The sequence below is a fragment of the Nerophis lumbriciformis genome, linkage group LG36 (assembly GCF_033978685.3).
Source record: "Nerophis lumbriciformis linkage group LG36, RoL_Nlum_v2.1, whole genome shotgun sequence".
In the NCBI taxonomy this organism is placed as follows: domain Eukaryota; kingdom Metazoa; phylum Chordata; class Actinopteri; order Syngnathiformes; family Syngnathidae; genus Nerophis; species Nerophis lumbriciformis.
In genome coordinates, this window is record NC_084583.2 from 2467795 (window position 1) to 2482500 (window position 14706).

Consider the following 14706-nt stretch of genomic DNA (forward strand, 5'->3'; position numbering starts at 1 on the left):
CTGTCCCAGTGAGCGGGTCTGTGAAAAAATGTTCTGAAAGTGTCTGATTCTGGCAAAAAAGTCCTTTGGTGGTGGCTGATAGACAAAGTTAACAGAATTTAAAAAAAAATCTTGGTCTCTGACGTCATCACCAGTGGGTGGGGTGACGTCATGACAAGGCGGCGGCGTGATGTCATCTGCGGGAAAACTTTTTTGCTGACGACATCTGTCATGACTTGGACTTTGGCTTGGTTTGTTCTCCCGTGGTGCAAATGAGCATTTGGACCAGACATGGCGTGAAGGTGAAGACATGATTTATTTTAAACTATCAAAAAAGGAATAAACAAAAAGCGCGCACAGTGGCGGAGAATAAAACTAGACTTTAAACACAAAACTTGCACATTGGCAGAAACTATGAACAATTAAACAAAACACTAACTGTGGCTTAACAAACAAAAACTTACTTGGCATGGAACCGGCATGAAAAAAAGAGTAGCAAGGGTCATCAGGGTGTGGAGAGTGTGCAGGAGCATAAATGTGGTGATGTCGTCAGAACGAACAACAGAAAATGAATGAACTTAAATACTATGGACATGATTAGTGAAAGCAGGTGCGTGACTCGAAACGTGAAACAGGTGCGTGACGTGACAGGTGAAAACTAATGGTTGCTATGGTGACAAGAGTGCACAATGAGTCCAAAATTTAAACCTAACATTACTAAAACAAAACATGATCACACAGACATGACACCTCTAATGTTATTTCATCAAAAAGAGAGAGACTATTTTGTATTGCAGTATCCGTCGTAGATACAGTTGTATCTGTGTTCATAGAACCCAGTTGTAGCTGGGATGCGTTGTCTTTAATCTCCTTTCTAATGAGTTCAATTTTCTTATTAAAGAAATTCATAAAGTCATCTGCCGAGTGGGTGGAGCTATTGGGAGGAGTCCCTTGTTGGGTTAGCGATGCTACTGTACTAAACAAAAATTTAGGGTCGTTTTTGTTGAGGCGGATGAGATTTGAGTAATATTTAGCTTTAGCTAAGGTAAGCATGCGTTTATACGATATTAAACTATCACTCCATGCTTGATGGAAAACCTCAAGCTTGGTCGCGCGCCATTTGCGTTCCAACTTTCTACATGATAATTTATGAGCTCTGGTTTCCTCTGTAAACCATGGGGTGCACCTTTTAGGGGCCCTTTTTTGTTTTAGCGGTGCTATACTATCAATGGTTTTGCGCAGGGCATTGTCAAAGTTGTTAGTGAGGTTATCAATAGAGCCGACATAATTTGGGAATGGTGCCATTACCGAAGGCAGTAGGTCAGCAAGAGTCATCGTTGTGGCGGCATTAATGTTGCGGCTGCTATAGCAGTTATTATTATTATTAGTTTGTTGACAATGAGTCAGAACTTCGAATTTTATAAGGTAATGATCGGACATTACTTTAGTATACGGGAGTACCATAACTTTGGAGGTGGTGACACCCCTGACCAGCACTAGATCTATCGTATTGCCGTTGCGATGCGTAGGTTCATTTATTATTTGTGTAAGACCACAGCTATCAATTATAGTCTGGAGCGCCACGCACTGAGGGTCCGATGGGGTATTCATATGGATATTAAAGTCCCCCATTATGATTATATTGTCTGCGTGCGTCACTAGATCAGCAACGAACTCTGAGAATTCATTAATAAAGTCCGAGTAGGGCCCTGGGGGGCGGTAGATAACAGCCATATCGAGAGGCAGCGGTGCGACAGACCTCAAAGTAAGCACCTCAAACGATTTGTATTTATTATTTAGGTTAGGGGTAAGGTTAAAGTTTTCATTGTATATTAGTGCGACCCCCCCACCCCTTTTAAGGGGACGGGCAATATGCGCATTCGTATAGTTAGGAGGAGATGCCTCATTTAGCGCAAAAAATTCGTCTGGTTTGAGCCAGGTTTCGCTAAGACCAATGACGTTAAGATTGTTGTCTCTAATGACCTCATTAACTAATAACGTTTTGGGAGACAATGATCTTATGTTTAAAAAGCCCATATTATAAGTATTGGGCTGTTTTGACGAGTTTTTGTTTAAATTATCCGTAGTAGAAATATTAATAATGTTGCGTTTATTATACGTAGTGCACTTTAAATAGTTTCGACCATATCTAGGAATTGATACGACGGGAATTTTCAGATTGTTTGCTTGATGCTGCGATCGACTGAACGCATCATGATTTGCCACCTCAGTAGAATGCATATCTACCCCGGACACATTCACAACAGAAAACACATTATGTGAGTTGTGTGTTATTCTAAGAAAATTGCTATGCGTACAGGAATTATCCAGCCTGGTGCTGGCTAGTTCTAGCTTAACTGACTCCTCACCCGGACTAGCAGGCTCTGTAATTGCCTGTGACCGGGCTTGCTCTAGTGTAGTTAGTCAAATGTGACTTAAACAGTAGTCTATATTCTTAGACAGGATGATGGCGCCTTCCTGGTTAGGGTGAAGGCCGTCCCTCATCAGCAAGCCTGGTTTGCCCCAGAAAGAGGGCCAATTATCAATAAACGTTAGTCCCTGTTGTCTACAGAAGCTAGCCAGCCACTTGTTAAGCGAGACTAATCTGCTATATCTCTCATCATTGCCTCTCGCAGGCAGGGGGCCAGAGACAATTACTCGATGCCTGGACATCTTTCTAGCGAGATCACAAGTCCTGGCTATGTTTCTTTAAAAGTCTTATTTAAGTGTTATGGTGAAGACAAACATGATGTAAGACTTTTAAAGTCATTTTGATAGTAGGCTAATATAGCTAATATAGACACTTACGTCATGTGTTGACTTCATTATAACACTTATGTAAGACATTTAAAGTAATTTTGATATTAGGCTAATATAGCTAATATAGACACTTACGTCATGTGTTGCCTTCATTATAACACTTATTTAAGACTTTTAAAGTCATTTTAATAGTGCGCTAATATAGTTAATATAAACACTTACATCATGTGTTGCCTTCATTGTAACACTTATTTAAGACTTTTAAAGTAATTTTAATAGTACGCTAATATAGTTAATATAGACACTTACATCATGTGTTGCCTTCATTGTAACACTTATTTAAGACTTTTAAAGTCATTTTAATAGTACGCTAATATAGTTAATATAAACACTTACATCATGTGTTGCCTTCATTGTAACACTTATTTAAGACTTTTAAAGTCATTTTAAGGGGCTTCACGGTGGCAGAGGGGTTAGTGCATCTGCCTCACAATACGAAGGTCCTGAGTAGTCTTGGGTTCAATCCCGGGCTCGGGATCTTTCTGTGTGGAGTTTGCATGTTCTCCCCGTGACTGCGTGGGTTCCCTCCGGGTACTCCGGCTTCCTCCCACTTCCAAAGACATGCACCTGGGGATAAGTTGATTGGCAACACTAAATTGGCCCTAGTGTGTGAATGTGAGTGTGAATGTTGTCTGTCTATCTGTGTTGGCCCTGCGATGAGGTGGCGACTTGTCCAGGGTGTACCCCGCCTTCTGCCCGATTGTAGCTGAGATAGGCTCCAGCGCCCCCCGGGACCCCAAAGGGAATAAGCGGTAGAAAATGGATGGATGGAAAGTCATTTTAATAGTACGCTAATATAGCTAATATAGACACTTACATCATGTGTTGCCTTCATTATAACACTTATATAAGACTTTTAAAGTCATTTTGATAGTAGGTTAATGTAGCTAATATAGACACTTACATCATGAGTTGCCTTCATTATAACACTTATGTAAGACTTTTAAAGTAATTTTAACAGTGGGCTAATATAGCTAATATAGACACGTCATGTGTTGCCTTCATTATAACACTTATATAAGACTTTTAAAGTAATTTTGATAGTAGACTAATGTAACTAATATAGACACTTACATCATGTGTTGCCTTCATTATAACACTTATATAAGACTTTTAAAGTCATTTTGATAGTAGGCTAATATAGACACTTACATCATGTGTTGCCTTCATCATAACACTTATATAAGACTTTTAAAGTCATTTTGATAGTAGGCTAATATAGACACTTACATCATGTGTTGCCTTCATCATAACACTTATATAAGACTTTTAAAGTAATTTTGATAGTAGGCTAGCTAATATAGACACTTACGTCATGTGTTGCCTTCATTATATCACTTTTATAAGACTTTTCATTTTTTGCGGCTCCAGAGAGATTTTATTTTTTTATTTTTTTGGTCCAATATGGCTCTTTCAACGTTTTGGGTTGCCGACCCCTGGTCCAAGTTTACGTATTGTTTCCTGTCGGTTAAGTAGCTTCTAATCCATGTGGAAATAGTGTCAAAGCTGTTACGGTAGCGGGGCATTGTGATGCCGGGGGTCGTCTCTTCAAGATGCAGAGGGATGTCAGGAAGCGGCTTGCAGGTGAGAATAAATGATTTATTCTGAATGCAGAACAAAATGCTGCACGGTGCACCACGGCACGGAAAACAAGAGGGTAGCAAAGATGCTAATATCAAAAATGTAAACTACGAGCGAAACTAGGAGCGTAACTTGTTGCGTAGGAGCAAACAAAACCAACAGACCGAATGAGGCCAGCGCGTAAACTAAATAGCCCTCTGATTAGTGCCCGGGCAACAGGTGCGCGTCCGGGACACTAACCAGAGGCAGGTGACTATAATCTGCCGTCATGGCAACAGAAACAAACTCAAGAGGTGCTGAAAAACACAAGTGACTTGAAAACAAAAACAAAAATATGATCCGGGCAGCGGATCATAACAAAAGCACTTTGAGTACCTTGAAGGTAGGACAACTCTATAAAAGTAGAACCCATTTACCTTCGAAATGTATAACCCATTTACCATAATTTTAACATATAAAATCATATTTGTTGTTATTTATTGTTTTTCATAATATAAAAAAATATAATAATACTTCATCTTTATCTAACACTTTTATTTTAATATTATTACAGTCATACATATTTATAATACTGCAAAAACAAGATTTGCAGTCCTTTGTTTGTGTCTTCTCCAGGTTGGCTATCAGCACCTTGACCAGAATGAACGCCAACTCTTCGGACGAGTTCTTCCAGGCCACGAACCACGCCGAGCAGACTTTCCGGAAGATGGAGAGCTACCTGCAGCACAAGCAGCTGTGTGACGTCCTCCTCTTAGCGGGCGACCACAAAATACCGGCTCACAGGTTGGCTTTGATTTACGTCTTTCTTTTCATCTCCATGTGCAACCGCCAAACTTCATTAAGTCGCCAGTGTGAAGGCTGCGCTGATCCGTTTGAGGAGGGATCTAATAATCTTCAGGTGGCGGGTTGAGCGCGAGGGATGAGCAAACGCGTTGTTCAGCGGTCCGCAAACAAATAAAATCCACTGCCGTGATCTAATTACACCTCTGCCCTCTCACATGGCCACGTTGCATCTGAGACGTGGACACACACTGCGAGAAAGTGTCAATATGTGGACACCAGAATGCAACACTTGACTTTGTGCTGCTGTGGTGTATCCACATGTATCTTTACATTTTTAGTACCAGCCACCAAACGAAATGTGTTCCAGATACAATACTGTATTTTTCAGACTGTAAGGCGCAACTAAAAACCTTTCAGTGCGCCTAATGTACGGAACAATTTTGGTTGTGCTTACCGACCTCAAAGCTATTTTATTTGGTACATGGTCTAGTAATAAATTGGACCGGTAGATGGCAGTCAAACATAAGAGATATGTGTAGACTGCAATATCATGGCAGTCACACATAAGAGAAACGTGTAGACTGCACTATGATAGCAGTCACACATAAGAGATACATGTAGACTGCAATATGATGGCAGTCACACATAAGAGAAACGTGTAAACTGCACTATGATGGCAGTCACACATAAGCTAAATGTGTAGACTGCACTATGATAGCAGTCACACATAAGAGATACATGTAGAATGCAATATGATGGCAGTCACACATAAGAGATACGTGTAGACTGCAATGTGATGGCAGTCACACATAAGAGAAACATGTAGACTGCAGTATGATGGCAGTCACATACAAGATACGCATAGACTGCACTATGAAGGCAGTCACACATAAGAGAAACGTGTAGACTGCACTTTGATGGTAGTCACACATAAGAGATACGTGTAGACCGTAACATGATGGCAGTCACACATAAGAGATATGTGTAGACTGCAATATGATGGCAGTCACACGCATAAGAGAAACGTGTAGACTGCAATATGATGGCAGTCACACATAAGAGAAACATGTAGGCTGCAATATGATGGCAGTCACACACATAAGAGAAACGTGTAGACTGCCATGTGATGGCAGTCACACACAAGAGAAATGTGTAGACTGCAACATGATGGCAGTCACACATAAGAGATAAGTGTAGACTGCAATATGATGGCAGTCACACATAAGAGAAACATGTCGACTGCAATATGATGGCAGTCACACATAAGAGAAACATGTAGACTGCAATATGATGGCAGTCACACCAAGATACGTGTAGATTGCAATATGATGGCAGTCACACATAAGAGATACGTATAGACTACACTATGATAGCAGTCACACATAAGAGATACGTGTAGACTGCAATATGATGGCAGTCACACATAAGAGAAACGTGTAGTCTACATTATGATGGCAGTCACACATAAGAGAAACGTGTAGACTGCAATATGATGGCAGTCACACATAACAGATATGTGTAGACCACAATATGATGGCAGTCACGCATAAGAGATACGTGTAGACTGCAATATGATGGCAGTCACACATAAGAGAAACGTGTAGACTGCACTTTGATGGTAGTCACACATAAGAGATACGTGCAGACCGTAACATGATGGCAGTCACACATAAGAGATATGTGTAGACTGCAATCTGATGGCAGTCACACACATAAGAGAAACGTGGAGACTGCAATATGATGGCAGTCACACATAAGAGATTCATGTAGACTGCAATATGATGGCAGTCACACACATAAGAGATACGTGTAGACTGCAATATGATGGCAGTCACACATAAGAGAAACGTGTACACTACATTAAGATGGCAGTCACACATAAGAGATATGTGTAGACTGCAATATGATGGCAGTCACACATAAGAGAAACGTGTAGACTACATTATGATGGCAGTCACACATAAAAGATATGTGTAGACTGCAATATGATGGCAGTCACACATAACAGATATGTGTAGACTGCAATATGATGGCCGTCACACACATAAGAGAAACATGTAGACTGCCATGTGATGGCAGTCACACACAAGAGAAATGTGTAGACTGCAATATGATGGCAGTCACACATAAAAGATACGTGTAGACTGCACTATGATGGCAGTCACACACACAAGATATGTGTAGACTGCAATATGATGGCAGTCACACACATAAGAGAAACGTGTAGACTGCAATATGATAGCAGTCACACATAAGAGATACATGTATAAAGCAATATGATGGGAGTCACACATAAGAGATACGTGTACACTGCAATGTGATGGCAGTCACAATTAAGAGATATGTGTAGACTGCAATATGATGGCAGTCACACATAAGAGAAACGTGTAGGCAGCAACATGATGGCAATCACACATAAGAGATACGTGTAGACTGCACTATGATGATAGTCACAAATAAGAGTTACGTGTAGACTGCAATATGATAGCAGTCACACATAAGAGATACATGTAGAATGCAATATGATGGCAGTCACACATAAGAGATACGTGTACACTGCAATGTGATGGCAGTCACACATAAGAGAAACAAGTAGACTCCAATATGATGGCAGTCACACACATAATAGAAACGTGTAGACTGCACTATGATGACAGTTACACATAAGAGATACATGTAGACTGCAATATGATGGCAGTCACACATAAGAGATACGTGTAGACTGCAATATGATGGCAGTCACACATAAGAGAAACGTGTAGACTACATTATGATGGCAGTCACACACATAATAGAAACGTGTAGACTGCACTATGATGACAGTTACACATAAGAGATACGTGTAGACTGCAATATGATGGCAGTCACACATAAGAGAAACGTGTAGACTACATTATGATGGCAGTCACACATAAGAGATATGTGTAGACTGCAATATGATGGCAGTCACACATAACAGATACGTGTAGACTGCAATGTGATGGCAGTCACACATAAGAGACACGTGTAGACTGCAATATGATAGCAGTCACACATAAGAGATACATGTAGAATGCAATATGATTGCAGTCACACATAAGAGATACATGTAGACTGCAATGTGATGGCAGTCACACATAAGAGATACATGTAGACCGTAACATAATGGCAGTCACACATAAGAGAAACGTGTAGACTGCAATATGATGGCAGTCACACATAAGAGAAACATGTAGACTGCAATATGATGGCAGTCACACACATAAGAGAAACGTGTAGACTGCAGTATGATGGCAGTCACACATAAGAGAAACATGTAGACTGCAATATGATGACAGTCACACACATAAGAGAAACGTGTAGACTGCCATGTGATGGTAGTCACACACAAGAGAAATGTGTTGACTGCAATATGATGGCAGTCACACACATAAGAGAAACGTGTAGATTGCCATGTGATGGCAGTCACACACAAGAGAAATGTGTAGACTGCAATATGATGGCAGTCACACAAAAGAAACATGTAAACTGCAATATGGTGTCAGTCACACATAAAAGATACGTGTAGACTGCAATATGATGGCAGTCACACACATCAGAGAAACGTGTAGACTGCAATATGATGGCAGTCACACATGAGAGAAACCTGTAGGCTGCAATATGATGGCAGTCACACACAAGATACGTGTAGACTGCAATATGATGGCAGTCACACATAAGAGAAACGTGTAGGCTGCAATATGATAGCAGTCACACATAAGAGATACATGTATAATGCAATATGATGGCAGTCACACATAAGAGATACGTGTACACTGCAATGTGATGGCAGTCACACATAAGAGATATGTGTAGACTGCAGTATGATGGCAGTCACACATAAGAGAAACGTGTAGGCAGCAACATGATGGCAATCACACATAAGAGATACGTGTAACCTGCACTATGATGACAGTCACAAATAAGAGTTACGTGTAGACTGCAATATGATAGCAGTCACACATAAGAGATACATGTAGAATGCAATATGATGGCAGTCACACATAAGAGATATGTGTACACTGCAATGTGATGGCAGTCACACATAAGAGAAACATGCAGACTGCAATATGATGGCAGTCACACACGAGATACGCGTAGACTGCACTATGATGGCAGTCACACATAAGAAAAACATGTAGACTGCAATATCATGGCAGTCACACATAATAGATATGTGTAGACTGCAATATGATGGCAGTCACACACATAAGAGAAACGTGTGGACTGCAATATGATGGCAATCACACATAAGAGATACGTGTAGACTGCACTATGATGACAGTCACAAATAAGAGTTACGTGTAGACTGCAATATGATAGCAGTCACACATAAGAGATACATGTAGAATACAATATGATGGCAGTCACACATAAGAGATATGTGTACACTGCAATGTGATGGCAGTCACACATAAGAGAAACATGCAGACTGCAATATGATGGCAGTCACACACGAGATACGCGTAGACTGCACTATGATGGCAGTCACACATAAGAAAAACATGTAGACTGCAATATGATGGCAGTCACACATAATAGATATGTGTAGACTGCAATATGATGACAGTCACACACATAAGAGAAACGTGTAGACTGCCATGTGATGGTAGTCACACACAAGAGAAATGTGTTGACTGCAGTCACACACATAAGAGAAACGTGTAGATTGCCATGTGATGGCAGTCACACACAAGAGAAATGTGTAGACTGCAATATGATGGCAGTCACACAAGAGAAACATGTAAACTGCAATATGGTGTCAGTCACACATAAAAGATACGTGTAGACTGCACTATGATGGTAGTCACACACATAAGATAAACGTGTAGACTGCAATATGATGGCAGTCACACACAAGATACGTGTAGACTGCAATATGATGGCAGTCACACACATCAGAGAAACGTGTAGACTGCAATATGATGGCAGTCACACAAGAGAAACATGTAAACTGCAATATGATGGCAGTCACACACATAAGATAAACGTGTAGACTGCAATATGATGGCAGTCACACAAGAGAAACATGTAGACTGCAATATGATGGCAGTCACACACATCAGAGAAACGTGTAGACTGCAATATGATGGCAGTCACACATGAGAGAAACCTGTAGGCTGCAATATGATGGCAGTCACACATAAGAGAAACGTGTAGACTGCAATATGATAGCAGTCACACATAAGAGATACATGTATAATGCAATATGATGGCAGTCACACATAAGAGATACGTGTACACTGCAATGTGATGGCAGTCACACATAAGAGATATGTGTAGACTGCAATATGATGGCAGTCACACATAAGAGAAACGTGTAGGCAGCAACATGATGGCAATCACACATAAGAGATACGTGTAGACTGCACTATGATGACAGTCACAAATAAGAGTTACGTGTAGACTGCAATATGATAGCAGTCACACATAAGAGATACATGTAGAATGCAATATGATGGCAGTCACACATAAGAGATATGTGTACACTGCAATGTGATGGCAGTCACACATAAGAGAAACATGGAGACTGCAATATGATGGCAGTCACACACGAGATACGCGTAGACTGCACTATGATGGCAGTCACACATAAGAAAAACATGTAGACTGCAATATCATGGCAGTCACACATAATAGATATGTGTAGACTGCAATATGATGGCAGTCACACACATAAGAGAAACGTGCAGACTGCAATATGATGGCAGTTACACATAAGAGAAACATGTAGACTGCAATATGATGGCAGTCACACACATAAGAGAAACGTGTAGACTACATTATGATGGCAGTCACACATAAGAGATATGTGTAGACTGCAATATGATGGCAGTCACACCAAGATACGTGTAGATTGCAATATGATGGCAGTCACACATAAGAGATACATATAGACTACACTATGATGTCAGTTACACATAAGAGATACATATAGACTACACTATGATGGCAGTCACACATAAGAGTTACATATAGACTACACTATGATGTCAGTTACACATAAGAGATACGTGTAGACTGCAATATGATGGCAGTCACACATAAGAGATATGTGTAGACTGCAATGTGATGGCAGTCACACATAACAGATATGTGTAGACTGCAATATGATGGCAGTCACACATAAGAGAAACGTGTAGACTGCCATGTGATGGTAGTCACACACAAGAGAAATGTGTAGACTGCAATATGATTGCAGTCACACAAAAGAGAAACATGTAAACTGCAATATGGTGGCAGTCACACATAAAATATACGTGTAGACTGCAATATGATGGCAGTCACACGTAAGAGAAACATGTAGACTGCAATATGATGGCAGTCACACACAAGATACGTGTAGACTGCAATATGATGGCAGTCACACACATAAGAGAAACGTGTAGACTGCAATATGATGGCAGTCACACATAAGAGATACATGTAGACTGCAATATGATGGCAGTCACACATAAGAGAAACATGTAGACTGCAATATGATGGCAGTCACACATATAAGAGAAACGTGTAGACTGCAATATGATGGCAGTCACACATAAGAGAAACAGGTAGACTACAATATGATGGCAGTCACACCAAGATACGTGTTGATTGCAATATGATGGCAGTCACACATAAGAGTTACATATAGACTACACTATGATGGCAGTCACACTTAAGAGATACCTGTAGAATGCAATATAATGGCAGTCACACATAACAGATATTTGTAGACTGCATTCTGATGGCAGTCACACATAAGAGATACGTGTCGACCGTAACATGATGGCAGTCACACATAAGAGATACGTGTAGACTGCAATATGATGGCAGTCACACATAAGAGAAACAGGTAGACTACAATATGATGGCAGTCACACCAAGATACGTGTTGATTGCAATATGATGGCAGTCACACATAAGAGAAACGTGTAGACTACATTATGATGGCAGTCACACATAAGAGATATGTGTAGACTGCAATATAATGGCAGTCACACATAACAGATATGTGTAGACTGCATTCTGATGGCAGTCACACATAAGAGATACGTGTCGACCGTAACATGATGGCAGTCACACATAAGAGATACGTGTAGACTGCAATATGATGGCAGTCACACATAAGAGACACGTGTATACTGCAATATGATGGCAGTCACACACGAGTATCACAGTCACACATTTGGGTATTGATCCAATACCAAGTAGTCACAAGGCTGGTATTGGTCCTACTAATACCGATTCTGTCTTTGTAAACAATAACAAAAATATTATAATACATATCTATCTAACCAGTGTAGTATCAACCATAAACGGATACATGTACTGATTGTTTTTGTCTATATTTGTATCCACCTGCACATTTTTGTTTACATTCCAGAGTTTTGTACAAAAAACTAATTCATGGGAAAATAATTGATCAAATATTGATTTTTTTTTTGTCCAAAATAACACATTTTACACATTTAAAATGCCCATTTGTGCCAATGCTTGTGCTGCTCTGTTTGTTTTACTGCTCTCAAACTGAGCCCCCCAATTATATTCTTATCAGTGATGGAGCAGGAATGGGAATTTCAAATGTAGCGCACTGTCATTTATTTATATACATTTTACATATGCTTATTCTGGCAAAATTTTGAAGAGAAAAGAAATTGTTTTTTTTTCATGCAAAACACAAATGTGGAGGACAAGGTTACTCACTCATGAAAGTGTTGCTCGCTTTGTGTTTGCGCCACAGACTCGTCCTGAGCGCCGTCTCCGACTACTTTGCCGCCATGTTCACCAGCGACGTGAGGGAGGCCAAACAGGAGGAGATCAAGATGGAGGGCGTTGACCCGGACGCGCTCACTTCCCTGGTTCAGTTTGCCTACACTGGTGAGTACACGCATGTGTCAGGAACGGATGCGGGAGCAAATGCTTACAACACATTTCTGCATAAAAGTGATAATATATCATATTGTCGGTGTTTATTACCCTTTGCATTCATATTTGTTACATTTGTGTTGGGTTTTGCTTGATTGTAAAAGATACACAACTATCGAGGAGCTGGTCTAAAAGAGGAGCGATGTTCATATGTTGTTAATATTCAGTGTTTTATTGTTCATAGTTAATATTGTAAGTCCCACTTTCTTTATTTTCGTGTACATTTTGGGTGTCCTATTCTGTAAAAAACTGTAAAATTCCATTCCGTGTTTTTGAGGTGGTCTGTCATAACCTTTTTTTTAGAAGTCTATGGGACTTTTGGTATTAGAGTTCATAAATTATTTAAAAAAAGGGACCCAAACACACAAACTGTAAAGCAGATTTTTACAGCTAAATATGTTTGTATACTATATACACACATAAGCCCTCCTGACACATTTTTTCTCTCAATGTGGCCCCCGAGTCAAAATATTTGCCCAGCTCTGAGCTAGTCCGAAACGCATGTGTCAGGAACAGATGCCGAAGCACATATTTACAACAAATGTCTGCATAAAAGTGATAACAAATCATATTGTAGGTGTTTATCACCCTTTGCATTCATATTTTGCTGTTAGTTACATTTTTGTTGTGTTTTGCTTGATTGTAAAAGATACACAACTATCGAGGAGCTGGTCTGAGAAGTAACAGAGGAGCAATGTTTATATGTTGTTAATATTCAGTGTTTTATCGGTCATAGTTAATATTGTAAGTCCCACTTTCTTTATTTTCGTGTACATTTTGGGTGTCCTATTCTGTAAAAAACTGTAAAATTCCATTCCGTGTTTTTGAGGTGGTCTGTCATAACCTTTTTTTAGAAGTCTATGGGACTTTTGGTATTAGAGTTCATAAATTATTTAAAAAAAGGGACCCAAACACACAAACTGTAAAGCAGATTTTTACAGCTAAATATGTTTGTATACTATATACACACATAAGCCCCCCTGACACATTTTTTCTCTCAATGTGGCCCCCGAGTCAAAATATTTGCCCAGCTCTGAGCTAGTCCGAAACGCATGTGTCAGGAACAGATGACGAAGCACATATTTACAACAAATGTCTGCATAAAAGTGATAACAAATCATATTGTAGGTGTTTATCACCCTTTGCATTCATATTTTGCTGTTTGTTACATTTTTGTTGTGTTTTGCTTGATTGTAAAAGATACACAACTATCGAGGAGCTGGTCTGAGAAGTAACAGAGGAGCAATGTTTATATGTTGTTAATATTCAGTGTTTTATCGGTCATAGTTAATATTGTAAATCCCACTTTCTTTATTTTAATGTACATTTAGGGTGTCCCATTCAGTAAAACAAACTGTAAAATTCCATTCTGTTGTTTTGAGGTGGTCTGTCATAACTTTATTTAGAATTCTATGGGACTTTTGGTATTAGTGTTCATAAATTATTAAAAAAGGGACCCAGACACACAAACTGTAAAGCAGATTTTTACAGCTAAATGTGTTTATATACTATATACACACATAGGCCCTCCTGACACATGTTTTCTCTCAATGTGGCCCCCGAGTCAAAATATTTGCCCAGCTCTGAGCTAGTCCGAAACGCATGTGTCAGGAACGG

General features: G+C 39.8%; 1 protein-coding gene across 5 annotated transcripts in view; it reads left to right on the forward strand.

Annotated features, from left to right (window-relative positions):
- The window catches only part of klhl4 (kelch-like family member 4), a 219765-nt gene that overhangs the window by 79079 nt on the left and 125980 nt on the right, over nt 1-14706 (forward strand). For all 5 annotated transcript variants that reach the window (XM_061930205.1, XM_061930204.1, XM_061930206.1 and 2 more), the window contains 2 exons: nt 4996-5163; nt 12905-13041. In XM_061930205.1, the coding sequence (XP_061786189.1) occupies nt 4996-5163; nt 12905-13041 (305 nt within the window). The remainder of the gene's footprint in view (nt 1-4995; nt 5164-12904; nt 13042-14706) is intronic.